Source organism: Petaurus breviceps, unplaced genomic scaffold (genome assembly GCF_028583685.1).
Source record: "Petaurus breviceps papuanus isolate PSGF00001 unplaced genomic scaffold, PetGlider_PUasm1.0 174, whole genome shotgun sequence".
NCBI classification, from domain to species: domain Eukaryota; kingdom Metazoa; phylum Chordata; class Mammalia; order Diprotodontia; family Petauridae; genus Petaurus; species Petaurus breviceps.
In genome coordinates, this window is record NW_027185761.1 from 47541648 (window position 1) to 47553932 (window position 12285).

The 12285-nt window shown below is 42.9% G+C and overlaps 1 protein-coding gene across 1 annotated transcript in view; it reads left to right on the forward strand.

The window, feature by feature from the left end:
• The window catches only part of LRIG1 (leucine rich repeats and immunoglobulin like domains 1), a 132467-nt gene that overhangs the window by 42234 nt on the left and 77948 nt on the right, over positions 1-12285 (forward strand). The window contains exon 2 of the mRNA XM_069084163.1: positions 6549-6620. Within this exon, the coding sequence (XP_068940264.1) occupies positions 6549-6620 (72 nt within the window). The remainder of the gene's footprint in view (positions 1-6548; positions 6621-12285) is intronic.

A 12285-nucleotide genomic window follows, 5' to 3' on the forward strand; every position in this document is an offset into this window, starting at 1 on the left:
AGCAGCGTCTATCATCGCTTCCAGCTCTGGATCAAAGATTCACCATAATAATTGGAGGCCATAGCCCAGAAGATGGGGACAACAGGGCATGGTCTGGTGGAGTCCATAGAGGGAGGAGATACTTTGAAGTCTACCCATAGAATCCAACAAATATACAAAAGCCTGTTGTGTGAAAGATGTGTATTTAGGGTAAGGAAAGAAAAAAGGGAGTTGGTCTGATAACTGAGCTTTGGAAAGTGGCCCTCCCTTCCTTCCTCTTGCCTTTCTTCTAAACAGATGTCCCCTGTCCAGATTTCATGTCCTGTAGTACCAGCTGGTGACTGATGGAAATCTGCATTGGAAATGGCTGCAGTGGTGGGTGTGAGGGGGTAGCAGGTAACTTGCAATGACTTGGAACCCAAAGGGTATTTTCCCTTGCCTGGGGAAAGCTATTCCAAAGGAAAGAAAGGAGATTTTGAAGGCTGAGGATGAAGTAATTTCGAGGGACTCAATTGGATTGTGCTTTGCCAACATCAAAGTCAGCGAAAGTGTGTTTTCACCTGTAATCCAGGAAGGTGTTGGGTGTATTATGTACATGCTGATAAAATTGATGGAATTATAGGTCTGGAGGGGAAGTAAAATGAAGGATGGCATTTCCTGGTGTGTATGTGGGGGGGGGGGGGGCTTTATGGTTAACATGCAGATAGGAATAAGATTAAAAACTTGGTTCCCAGGGAAGACAAAGGCTGTCTGTATATAGGAGGCATAAAAAAAATTTGCCACGCAAAGTTAGAGAGGTTTGTGTATTTTTACAGCATTTGAAGCGAGTGTGGCCAGGACCTGCAGATTCTGAGGACTAATGTCTTTTCACCCATTCAGACCCACAGCTCTTCTGTGGCTTGGATCAAAGATAGAGCAGTAGGTTTAAACTAGAAAACATTTTATAGTTCATCCATCCCCTTCATTTTACAGATGAGAAAACTGAGGCCCTGAGCTCCCCTACTCCCAAGTTTAGGGGTAATTGAGGTCGAAACACAAGACTCTCAGGACCCTGAGAGATACCACATACAACTAGTGTGTGTGTCAAGATACACAAACTTCCTTAAGAACACTATACTTCTTTAAAGAATTAAAGCAAAAAGCAAAACTCAAATTGAATTCTAGGGAAAACTCAAAATTTCAGATCCAAAAATCTTTTGTAAATCAGGATGTTTCAGGTAAAAGGGGTTTTCTTTAGCAGGGGTGAGCTCAAACACATTCACATGTGCACATACAACTCAGTCTAGAAAATTGTCTTTAAAAACGTGATGCTGGGGATGGCGTGTCCAGGCTGGAGGAGACATGGCACCCTGCCTGCCTCCCTCCCTCCACCTCTCCAACTTACTGTGTGTTCCGTACTTACCTCTGGACAGATTAGCCAGAAGGCTTTCCGTGGCAGGTCCTGATTGTTCAGGGCTCTGCCCACCCTTTGTGTCCCGGCCATTCAGATGTGTGTTATGACAGTGGCTGACAGAATGTTTAATGAAAGCAGGCTTGGCAGTAACTGAATTCCCAGACTCTTCCTTGGGCCTTTCTACTGGTTGCTGAAAGGTTCAGAAATGGCTTCTGACAAAGTCTGTGCTGCTGACAGATAAATTGTTTTGACAGGAGAATCTGAAACCTGCAACTGAACAAAAATTTAGCTATTGAACCTGGAGAGGGGGAACTTGGTGCGAGTAGGAAAAAAAAATAGTGTACTTCAAAAGAATTTTTTTTCAGGTGTTTATCTTGCTGCTTGAAATAGGAATCCTTTAAAATTGTAAAGGTAACCCCTTCATTCTCTGCCCCTCCCCCATTCACCCTGATCTCTGTGCACGTGGCAGTCCATTTCAGGAAATCAGTTTTAATAGCCATGGCCTGGGAGGCAGCTTGGTACCAGGAGGAAAAGACATAGATTTAGTCAATTTGGTGCTGCTTCTACATAGCTGCGTGATATTGGGCAAGGTATTTTCTATCTGTAGGCCTTAATTTCCTCATCTATAAAATAAAGGTTTGGGACTAGATGATCCTAAGGTATTTTCTAGTTCCAGGTATCTGATCCTACTTAAGCCCTTTCAAACTCAACATATTGACTTAGAAAACCACAAATTAACATTGTATTTTATTTTCATTTATTTTGTCAAACATTTCCCAATTACATTTTAATCTGGCCATATGGTACTCAAGCATATTGTAGGCAGAATGCTTGACATCTCGCCATTTCTTAAGCAGTAGAATACTCATTGGGTTAAAAAAATCTGAATTTCCTACTTAGTTCTCTTCACAGAGGATTTGCTAAGCATCCTGAAAGACTTTCATCATTTTATTTAAGAATAAATTTTTATTGATTATCTTTTGTTTTTGCATCACCTACTTTTCATGTAGTATCCTTCCACTTCCTTACAGAGAGCCATTCCTTATAATAAATTTTAAATAAGGAAAGAAGAAGAAAATTCTCCAGAACTAACATAACAAGCAAACAAACAAAAGGTTTGATGTTATTATGTAGTGTTCCACACCCATGGTCCCTCATCTGCAAAGAAGCTTGCCCAGGATAGTATCTTCTCATTTTTATTCTTTGCGTCCATACTTGGTCATTATAATTTCAAAGCATTCCGTTTGCTTATCTTTGTTCTATGTACATTATTCTTGTCATTTTGTATCTTGTTTCCTCAGTTCTGCCTACTTTGCATCAGTTCATGCAAGTCTTTTTGTGATTCTTTTTATTCTCTGTGTTCATTATTTCCTAAGAAGGGAAATGGTGATGTTCCACTGGACCTTAAAAGATTACCATTGGTCTTTTAGCATTTTGTAGAAATAGTGTCATCCATCTGTCTCTTGATATTGCTATATATTCTGCTGACCCCCTTTTTTTTTACATCATCCATAGGAATGTTAGGGTGCTAGGATTCTGAATTAGAAACAATATACCCTAGTGTCCATGGGGATCTGTAGGATCCGCCACAAGTGGTCACACACTTCCTTTGCTTGGAGACCTGGGGAGTGAACCCCCTATGTCTCTGAGGTATCCCATCAAATTTCTTCATGTCTGCCTTTCTCCCCTTTGGTACATCTTATCCTTCTTCCCTTTGATAGTTCTTTGAACAAGGAAGACAACAATCATGTTATCCTTCTGTCTTTTTTTTTTTAATTTTTTTTTTATCCTCAGTCTTCTCTGCTCCAGGCAAAACACCTTCAGTTCCTTCATCTGATTGTTATTTCAGATGTTGGTAACATTCTAGTTACCCTTCCTGGATTGTGTCCAGTTTGTCCTTGTCTTCTCTAAAATGTGACTACCCAAGAAGAATAAAATATCACAAAGGCGATCTGGGAAGGATAGACGACAGCCAGACTATTACTTCCTTTTCCTGAGATTTCATTAGTCATCTTGACGGCTGTTACTCCTCAGTGCATTTTGGGCAGGCTGTTCTAAATTTCACATAACTGGACTGTTCTGTGGCCAATTTCTCCAGTTCATCCCCCTCAGTAAGTTTGCCAGATACTTTGCTGGTAATGTTTACTTTATCTCCTGGTTAACTAGTCTGGTACCCTGCTGTATAGTAACGTGAGGGCAGTATGGCATGACCTGTTCTTGATGAAGCCATGTTGGGTTTGTTTCTTTTAATGATTAGTTCTCTTCTTTCTATTTGTCAACAACCCTTCCCTTTAATGATAGATCTTAGAATTTGACCAGGAATTTAAAGTTTCTGGACCCAGTTTTCATATTCTCACACTTCTTTTGAAAAATCTGCCCATTTATCTTTCTCCATTCCTAAAGCACCTTTCTCAAAGCCTTGACAGTCTTACAAGATTGTCAAGTTTCGTGATAGCACAGACCCAAGCAAAGAAGTAACCTGCTTTCTGTTCTGTGGATCAGCTTTTCTGAGACTTATAAAAACCTCTGTCTCTTAATGCATTTGATTTCCCCGTTGTTTGGTTTGGGTTGACTCACAGTGCTCTGGGATTTTCTTTTATAAACACAACCTCTGTTGAGTTCTGGGACCCTTTAATAAGAGCCCTGAGCTTTAGGCAGGCTCAAACCTGACTTTTACTATGTGATTAAAAACAAAAAAACAAAAACCCAGCTCCCCTGTCTGCTTCCTCCTTCCACCTCGCCCCCAACAAAAGCAGTAGGCAGCTTCTATCTTTATAGTAATATAATCTTCAGACAAATTGTGCTATGATTCTAGCTGTGCTGTGAACATGGACTTGGCTTTTAAATGTACTGCTGGCTTAAAATGCAGGGTGACTTTTATTTAGATGAATGTCTTTGAGTTGTGGTAGAACAGATAGCTGCTGGAGGCCAGTATTGATTTCCGAAGTCCCTGGAGTGCAGTTAAAAGAAGGAGGAGGGCCCTCAGTGAGTCACACTTTTTAAGGTGAGATGATTTTGTGGAATTCCAGGCACAAACAGCTAAGGACAAAGAGTCTTCATGAACGTGGAAATCTTCACACCCTTTGCAGTGGTAGTTAGGGTGGCCAGGTGAGTAGATTTGGTGCATTAGGTGAAATGGAAGGAGTTTTCGAAAGGAGAAATAGTAGTAGAAAAAGAGGGTGAGGTTGGAGGAGAAGTCAGACTCAACCTTTGGTGGGATAAGGAAAATAAGGGCTTGAAATTGAAAACGAGGGTGGCAGGAATTCATGCCACTCATTTATATGTGGCGGGATAAGCATTGAGGAAGGATTTGGGTTGCTGTTGGGGGAGCAGGGTGGAACGTTCATTTGATAAATGTGCCGTGGTGGAATGGACCCTGGATTTGGAGGTTACAGAGAGGATTTGAGTTCAAATCCTGAGGTCTGCAGCTTCCTGTGTGACCTTGGGAAAGTGCCTTCCCATTGCTAGTGTCATTGGAATCAAACAGATGCCCAGCGTTTCCAAGTAATGTGGATAATTAAAATAATGACCTGAATTATAGTTCTTTCAAGCACTTAGTACAATGCCTGGCACATAGTAGTCACTTTATAAATATTAATGGGATTGAATTCCAAGTTACAAAATCCTTTGTATACATATTGTCATCTTGTTAACCCTTTCATTAATTATTGGTTATAAAGTCAGAGTGGTGGGGAGACTCTGTGTAGCTGGTGTCCCCCCCCCCAAATATGGCCAAATCCATTGACCTAGAACCATGCTGCTACAGCACTGTGGGTGGGGTGGGGGTGAGGAATTACTGAGCCCTGGGTTCCCTTGGGAGTCAGGAAAACCTGGGGTACAAATCCTGCTTCTGACATTCTGGTTGTAGAAGTTGTAATTATTTAGACACTAGATAAATCACTTATAAATAGTTGAGACTGCCTGTAAGACATTTTTAGGAAAAGCAGCATTCATCCATTGTTTTTCTGTTCTGACCCCAATAATCAAGAAATTAATAGTATCATAACTTAGTGGTAGAAGGGATCTTGGGAGTAAATCTAAGCTAATCCCCTCATTTTACTGATGAAGAAGCCAAGGCCAAGGGTCACACAATCAGAGCTAGGGTCTAACTAAACCCAGTTCTGATTCTTAATCCAGGACTCTGATCTACTGGCATATTGATGGATTCCCCCCTCCCTCCTTTAGTCTGTAATGATTACTTTCAGTCTTTATTAATTGGGGGGGTCGTCTAAGATTCAATCCTGAGTACTAGTCATTCTATAAGACAGCTGGCTTCCTCTGGTCTGAAGTTTTATCCATCTGGTCATCTTCACTTGGCAAGTCCCTAAGCCTTCTTCTGATCCTCCCTGCTCTCCCCTTCCCTGTACCATGGGTGACACTTAGTATGATGCTTTCAAATCGAAGGCTTTGCATTAGTTAGTCCTTAGACTTGATGATAAAACCAAATGCCTTCCGATGTAGAGTGAAGGGCAGAGCCAGTACGATGCTGAAGGAATTTGGTTTAAGGAAGGTAAGTGATGAAAAGGTGCTTGAGATAGACTGGGCTTATCAGAGAGGATGAAGGAACTGAGGGGTCTGCATGCTTGGCCTGAGGTTAGCCAGTCAAGGACCGGGCTGAGTGATGACATCATAAGGGCCAGCAGAAAGCTGGCATATATCAGCACATCTTCACATTAAAAAAAAATGTCTCCGACTTGTTAGTGTTAACTAAAAAGGAACCATTTTCTTTGCTTTTTTGTTTTTAAAAGAAGGAAATGAATTAGGTTTAGAGCAAACAAAACAAAAACAAAATAAAAGCTTGTCCTGGTATAATCCATTAAACCCAAAGGACTAGTTCTGGTTCTAAGCAGGGAGGGATATTGTTAGGAATAGTAGTGGCATAATAATCATTTGCATTGTATAGCACTTTGTAAGTTTTGAAAAGCACTTTGCCCACATTGTCTCATTGCCCACATTATTCTGTTTGGGGCTTAACACCACCCACAGCCTTGTGACTTGTTCAGTTATTCCTCATTTTCCAGATGAGGAAACTGAAGCTCTCCCTGGTTCATTCATCTAGGAAGTGTCTAAGGTGGAATTTGAACCCAGAGCATACTTAATTCCTGGTCCAGGATCTCTCCATGGGAAGTCTGTTGCAGCGAATTCTAATGCCTTTTGTTTTTCATTCTCTTTCTAGAAACCTGAGTAACAACAAGCTGACGGAGATCCGTCCGGCTGCTTTTGAGGACTTGGTGAAGCTACAGGAAGTGTGAGTCTGCCTCAGGGGTGTTGGAGCAGAGGGAGCCCCATAGCTTTATTTCTGTCCTGTACCCCTTAGTACACGAGTGAAGCCTCTGAATCCCATTTTGAAACAATTATTTTATTTTATTTTTTTATTTTTAAGCAATTGGGGTTAAGTAACTTGCTCAAGGTTACACGGCCAGTTATTCCTGGGTGTGGTGCTGAGTGTCTGAGCCCGGATTCGATCTCCAGGTCGTCCCAACACTGGAGCCGGTACTCTTACTCGCTGAGCCACCTGGCCGCCCCTGAAACAATTATTTTTAAGTGGACAAAATAAAAATGCATGGAATTAAAAAAGGAAACCAGTTATATTGACAAAGTTGTCAAATAGGTTTAAAAAGGAAGTTCACGGCCTCCAGGTTAAGAACTCAGCCTGTTGGGTGCCCCGTGATGCCCTCTGTAGCTAGCTTGGACCATTAACATCCCTTGGGTTCTTGGTGCCTTTAATGAAAAACGTTCATTTCTTCCCTCTTCTTTTGCCACCCAGTCAAGACCGCAGCATCATAGCATTGCAATTAAATTTGGTATAAGCCTCCCTGGCAACCTGGCAATAGGGAGACACGGGTTCTCCTTTCCTCTTCGCCCTCCCCTCAGCTCCATGCAAAGCTCTGTGGGAATAATTCAGTTAACACACCTGGCCATGTAAGTTTCCCTGCTGAAAGGAAATGGCTCACGTGGAGGGAGAAGGGGATACTCCCAGGTGATATTTGATGCCAGCCCACCTCTTATCTCCCAGGAAACCAAGGTGTAGTGTAATGCACCAGAGGGGCTTAGCTAGGCCTTCTCTGCCTCAAACAAGGTTAATAATAATTCCTCTGGCAGTGGCAGTCTGCTGGGCCCTTCAAGAAGCCAGCCTTGAACCTGAAACTATGTTTCAGCAGCTTCCTCCATCAGGGTGGAGATTGGGATTACCAGCAATTTTAAGCTCTTTATTTATGTCTTATAAAGAAACCTGTCGACAATAGTTTAGAAAAACAAAAAATCTTTTGCTCACTTCTAAGCTGTGAGTTTGTGGAATTACGTGTCTTGGTGTGACTTACGTAATTTCAAGATCTTTTGTGGGGGGGATGGGATGGGGTACTTTTAAGATGGAAAGGACTCAGATTTCCAACAGTTGGGATGTTAAATTTGTGGAGCCTCTATTTTGAAGGCTTAATTACTGTTATCAAGCTTTTTTAAGGTGGGAGTGGTAGACTAAAACTTCGGATGATGCCCTCACTCTGTTCTCTAGATAGGATAGGGAATTGGACTCGTGATTTCATTGGCATATTGAACTCCCAGGGGAGAAAAAGCCCAAAACCCAATTCAGATTCATATCTTTTCTGCAGCTTTTAGAGATATCCTTAGTGCAGAGGTGTCAGACATGCAGCCCCAACCCTCCTGAGCGGGCCTGAGCCAGATGAAACTATAATTGGAAAGCATTTATCAAAATAAGTAAAAATACAATAAAACATAGGTGATGTTAGTTTGTGGTCTTCTAAGTCAATAGGCAGCCTTCAGGGATCCTTATCTACAGTTTAGTGACTAGCACCTTTACATTTGAGCTCTCTGTATTTTTCCCCACTTAGAATTTCAGTGGCTTGAAGATGGGCAGGGGCAGTGTTTTGTTTTTGTCATGATGTTTCCTTAATAAAAAGAAAAAGACACCTGTAGAGGGAATGAATCTTCAAGACCAATTCAAACTCAGGGAATCTTTCTTAACTAACCCCCTGGGTTGTGACCTGGCTCATTTCTCTTTGCCCTTCTGCATCTTCCCTCCCCAGTTAAGAGTGTAAAAGCTCCTTGAGGCCAGGGGATGATGTCTTAGTGTTTTGATTTGACCCGACCTTACACAAGAAATTCAATTAAACTCATCTCTACCCTTTGAGCCACTGGTAGGTGGATCACCACTAGGGATACCCCCAAAGGAATCAAAGAGAGAGGTCCCAGCTGTAGGAAAAACGGTCAGAGCAACCTCACAGGGACCTGACGGACCTCTGGAACACTTGTTGTCTTGTGTTGGAGGGGGAAGGGGAGAGAACGTGGTATTCTCCAGACTAAGTAGAACTCTGTAGTAGCAAAGATCTGGTCCTTTCCCAGAGGGAACTAGACAGAATGATGGAGAGAGAAGAGGGATCGAATGGAGGGAATAAATGGGAGCTGACACATGACTGCTTCCAAATGAAGTGGGTTTTAATGTTTCTTGAGAGCTGACAGTTCTCTATAAAACCATCAGATGCTGGAAGCAGTGAGGGCTGGGGGTGGGGAACCACAGGCTGAACCAGGCAGTCTAGTGTGGTTTGCCTTGCAGAAGCACTTGAAGCCACAGCCCATCAGGGGCTGGCTGGAAGCAGATTGAGTGATGCCTCGTTTCAGGCTGTCATTGCTTTCGTCCTGGTCAGCCTTTGGAAGAGTCTCAGACGCCCAGCCAAGCCACAGTCCATTTAAAAATAACTCCTCCCTCCCCTTCCCCTTCCCCCCAAGTCTCCCAGTAACTCCCATTAAGAAGGCGTGGCCATTATTAGGGACCAGGGGCCAGGAAGGGCTAATCTATTAATACAAGGGTTATTTATATAGTCCTTTTTTCTGCATTTGGCTTATGTTACTCTTGCATTCCTTTTCAGATGTGTGATGTGGGTGGCGGGTGCTTTCACAGGGGCAGTGAGTGACCTAAGATGTTTCCTTATAAAATGAGCAGGCCATAAACATGCCCTGGGTTTGGGCATCTAGATTATACAGCTGTTGTCTAGATAGATAAGGTATCTAGGAAGCACTTAGAGCACGGATGGAGCCCTCGCTAGGTGCCAGGCACTGTGCTGAGTTCTGGGAATACAATAGAGGCCACCTAGGCAGTCTGTACCCTCAAGGGGCTTATGCTTTAATGGGGGAAGATGGCAGCTTACTGGGATTGGAGTGGGAGGGATGGCAAGGCTGTTAGGGAGGAGTTGGAGAAGGCCAGAAGCTGTGGAGTAGGGATGGAAAGAAGGGAACTTAGATGGCCCTGGGCACTTGAGTGAATACATGGCCTGTGGGGGACCCCTCTTCGAGGGCCGATGACCACAAGGCTTTTTGTATGCCTTGAGTAGGAGATGCTAGAGCATAGGGAGACCATCGCCCCCCCCCCCCCAAAAAAAAAAAAAAAAAAAAGAAATCTTGGCCCACAGAATGATCCAGATCCCTAGGTGTGTTACCCTGGACTTGGACCCAGTTCAAATACAGCCATAGTAATTGTTAGCTGTGTGACCCTAGGCCAGTCACTTAACCACTATCTGCTTCAGTTTCTTAATCTGTAAAATGGGGATAATAATAGCACCTACCTTTCTAGGTGGTCAGGAGACTTGAATGAGCTACCGTGAAGACCGGGCCAACTTTAAAGCACTACAGGACTAGCCATCATTAGTTTTGTCTTCTTGGGCTGGAGGACCTAGGATTGGGTTTATTCAATCCCAGAGAAGCTTCCTGTGCTAACCATGAGGTGGGCTTCTCAAACTGATGTGGTCTTAGAAGACTCTGAAGCTTGAAAGGCATTGAAGGACCTACAGAATGCTGCCTTCTCCTATACCAAGGCTTCTCTCTCTCCTCTTGTCCCCTCCCCCAAATGCTTTGTGTTTATTTATCTGTTTACTTGTAGAATGAAACCTTTTTGAGGGCAGGGATTGCTTTCATCTCTGTGCCCCCACCACCTCACACTGTTTGACTCATATTTAGCAATAATTGATTGCTTTATCTTTTTTTTGGAAATGGCTTTTTTGGGGTTGCATAGGCAGGGTCTAAGCAGTTAGAATATGTATTTTTTGGGTGGGGGGACCAAGGATCTTGTCTAGAAAGGACTGGAAAGACAGGTTAGATGTGGAATTTGATCCCCCAGATTCAAATTCTGACTCAAATCCAGGCTCTGTTTCTTACAACTGCTAATCTCTGGCAAGTCACTTTCTTTGGGCCTCAGTTTCCTCACCTGTAAAATGAGGAGATTGGATTAGATGGATCTCTAAATCTGTGAACCAATTGGGGAATTAGATTCCCTACACCAATGCAGATCCATACCTGGCGCTAACTTTTTAGAGAATTGTCTGGGCCTGTTCCACCTGCCTTGTATTTATCCAAGGCAGGTATTGACCCCAGTGTCCCTGACTGTCCTCTGGACCATACTGCCTTGAGAATATTGCTGAGAAAAGGCAGAAATTGGGGAGAGAAGACAATGGGGAGTCAGGGATGGGAAGGAAGACAGAGCAAAACGGGAGCTTGATCTCACCTTAAAGCTTCCTCGTGTTGTATTTTTAATACATAATTTCATTTTGAATCTTTTTGAAAGGGAAGATACTGTTAGTATCAATTTTTCAACAGTATCCCATGGTTCATGTGGATTTAAGGACATTTCTTATGTTTTCTTAAGAATCATGTATCTAAATGTAGCTGTGTAGGGGCTGACATGGCTGTTGCATCTTTATCTTAGTATGGAGGCAGAGAAAGGAAAACTCATTTCTTTAAAAGCAAACTTTTGAAAAAAAAAAAAGGGCCTGGCCCCTCTTCTAGTTCTCTTCCCCTTCCCCCTTGTAACTACAAAGACTAAAAAGATCCCACCCCCCCACAGGTGGTCAAGGCTGGGGACATTCCATGTGACCCAGCCTGGGGCCCACCCACCTCTTTCCCTGCTATTTTTAGGAGTCTAGGCTGGAAGACAGTGAGTGAGGGATCATTTTCAAGATGGGAGTGATTATTCCTGTAAGACTAGGTGGGATTCCCGGCTCTCTGGCAGGAAGCGTGGCGGCTGCACCAGGGTAACGAGTCATACATCATACTTTGCCTGTGCTCTGGGGGCTCGATGACCTAGTTTTTAGGACGATGAAATAGAGAGTATGTTCCTTTTAATATAAAATACATGCAAAAAAAGCTGTTCCTGGGACTAAGATTTTCCTTTGTGCATTATAATTCTGGAGTGATGTTTGAAGAGAGAGCTTGGCAGAGAGAGACTTTGAACATTTTGCATGTTTTACAAGCAAAACCTCATTTGTCCAGCCCACTTTATTGCCCTTTCCCTTTATCACAAAGAAGCAAATGACAAAAAAGCAATACCCTGTGTTTATTTCTCTCAAAAAGCCAATCTTGGAGCGGAGGCCACTGTCAGCCCATGGCCCCTTCCCAAGACCCTTTACCTCGTGGAGGCTTCTTGTGATGTGATGTCTGTTCACAGCCCTGATGCCAACAGGATCCAGGAAAGACAGTATCGAGTCCAAATGGGCTCAGGCACTTATGTTAGCGAGATATTTGAACAGTCTTAGATGAAAACGAGAAGGGGAGTTTTGTTATAACATCTCAGGTAATCAACACTTCCCCCACCTCGACAGAGTTCTGTGAGACCCTGGATGAGTCATCTGACTTTTCTGTTGTATTTTAAAAAATTAAATATAATTTTTTCCAGTGAATAAAAATCTGTTTTCTTTCCCCTCCAGTAATGAAAACAAAACAAAATACTTTAAATAAATAATATGCAGTCAAGGAAAACAAATTCTCAGATTATATCAGTGCCCCCCCTTCCCTCTTTCTTTGTCTTTCTCCCCTTTTCCCCTTTCTCCCTTCATCTTCCTTTCTCTGTCTCCCCTCTCCTTCCTTCCTTCCTTCCTTCCTTCCTTCCTTCCTTCCTTCCTTCCTTCCTT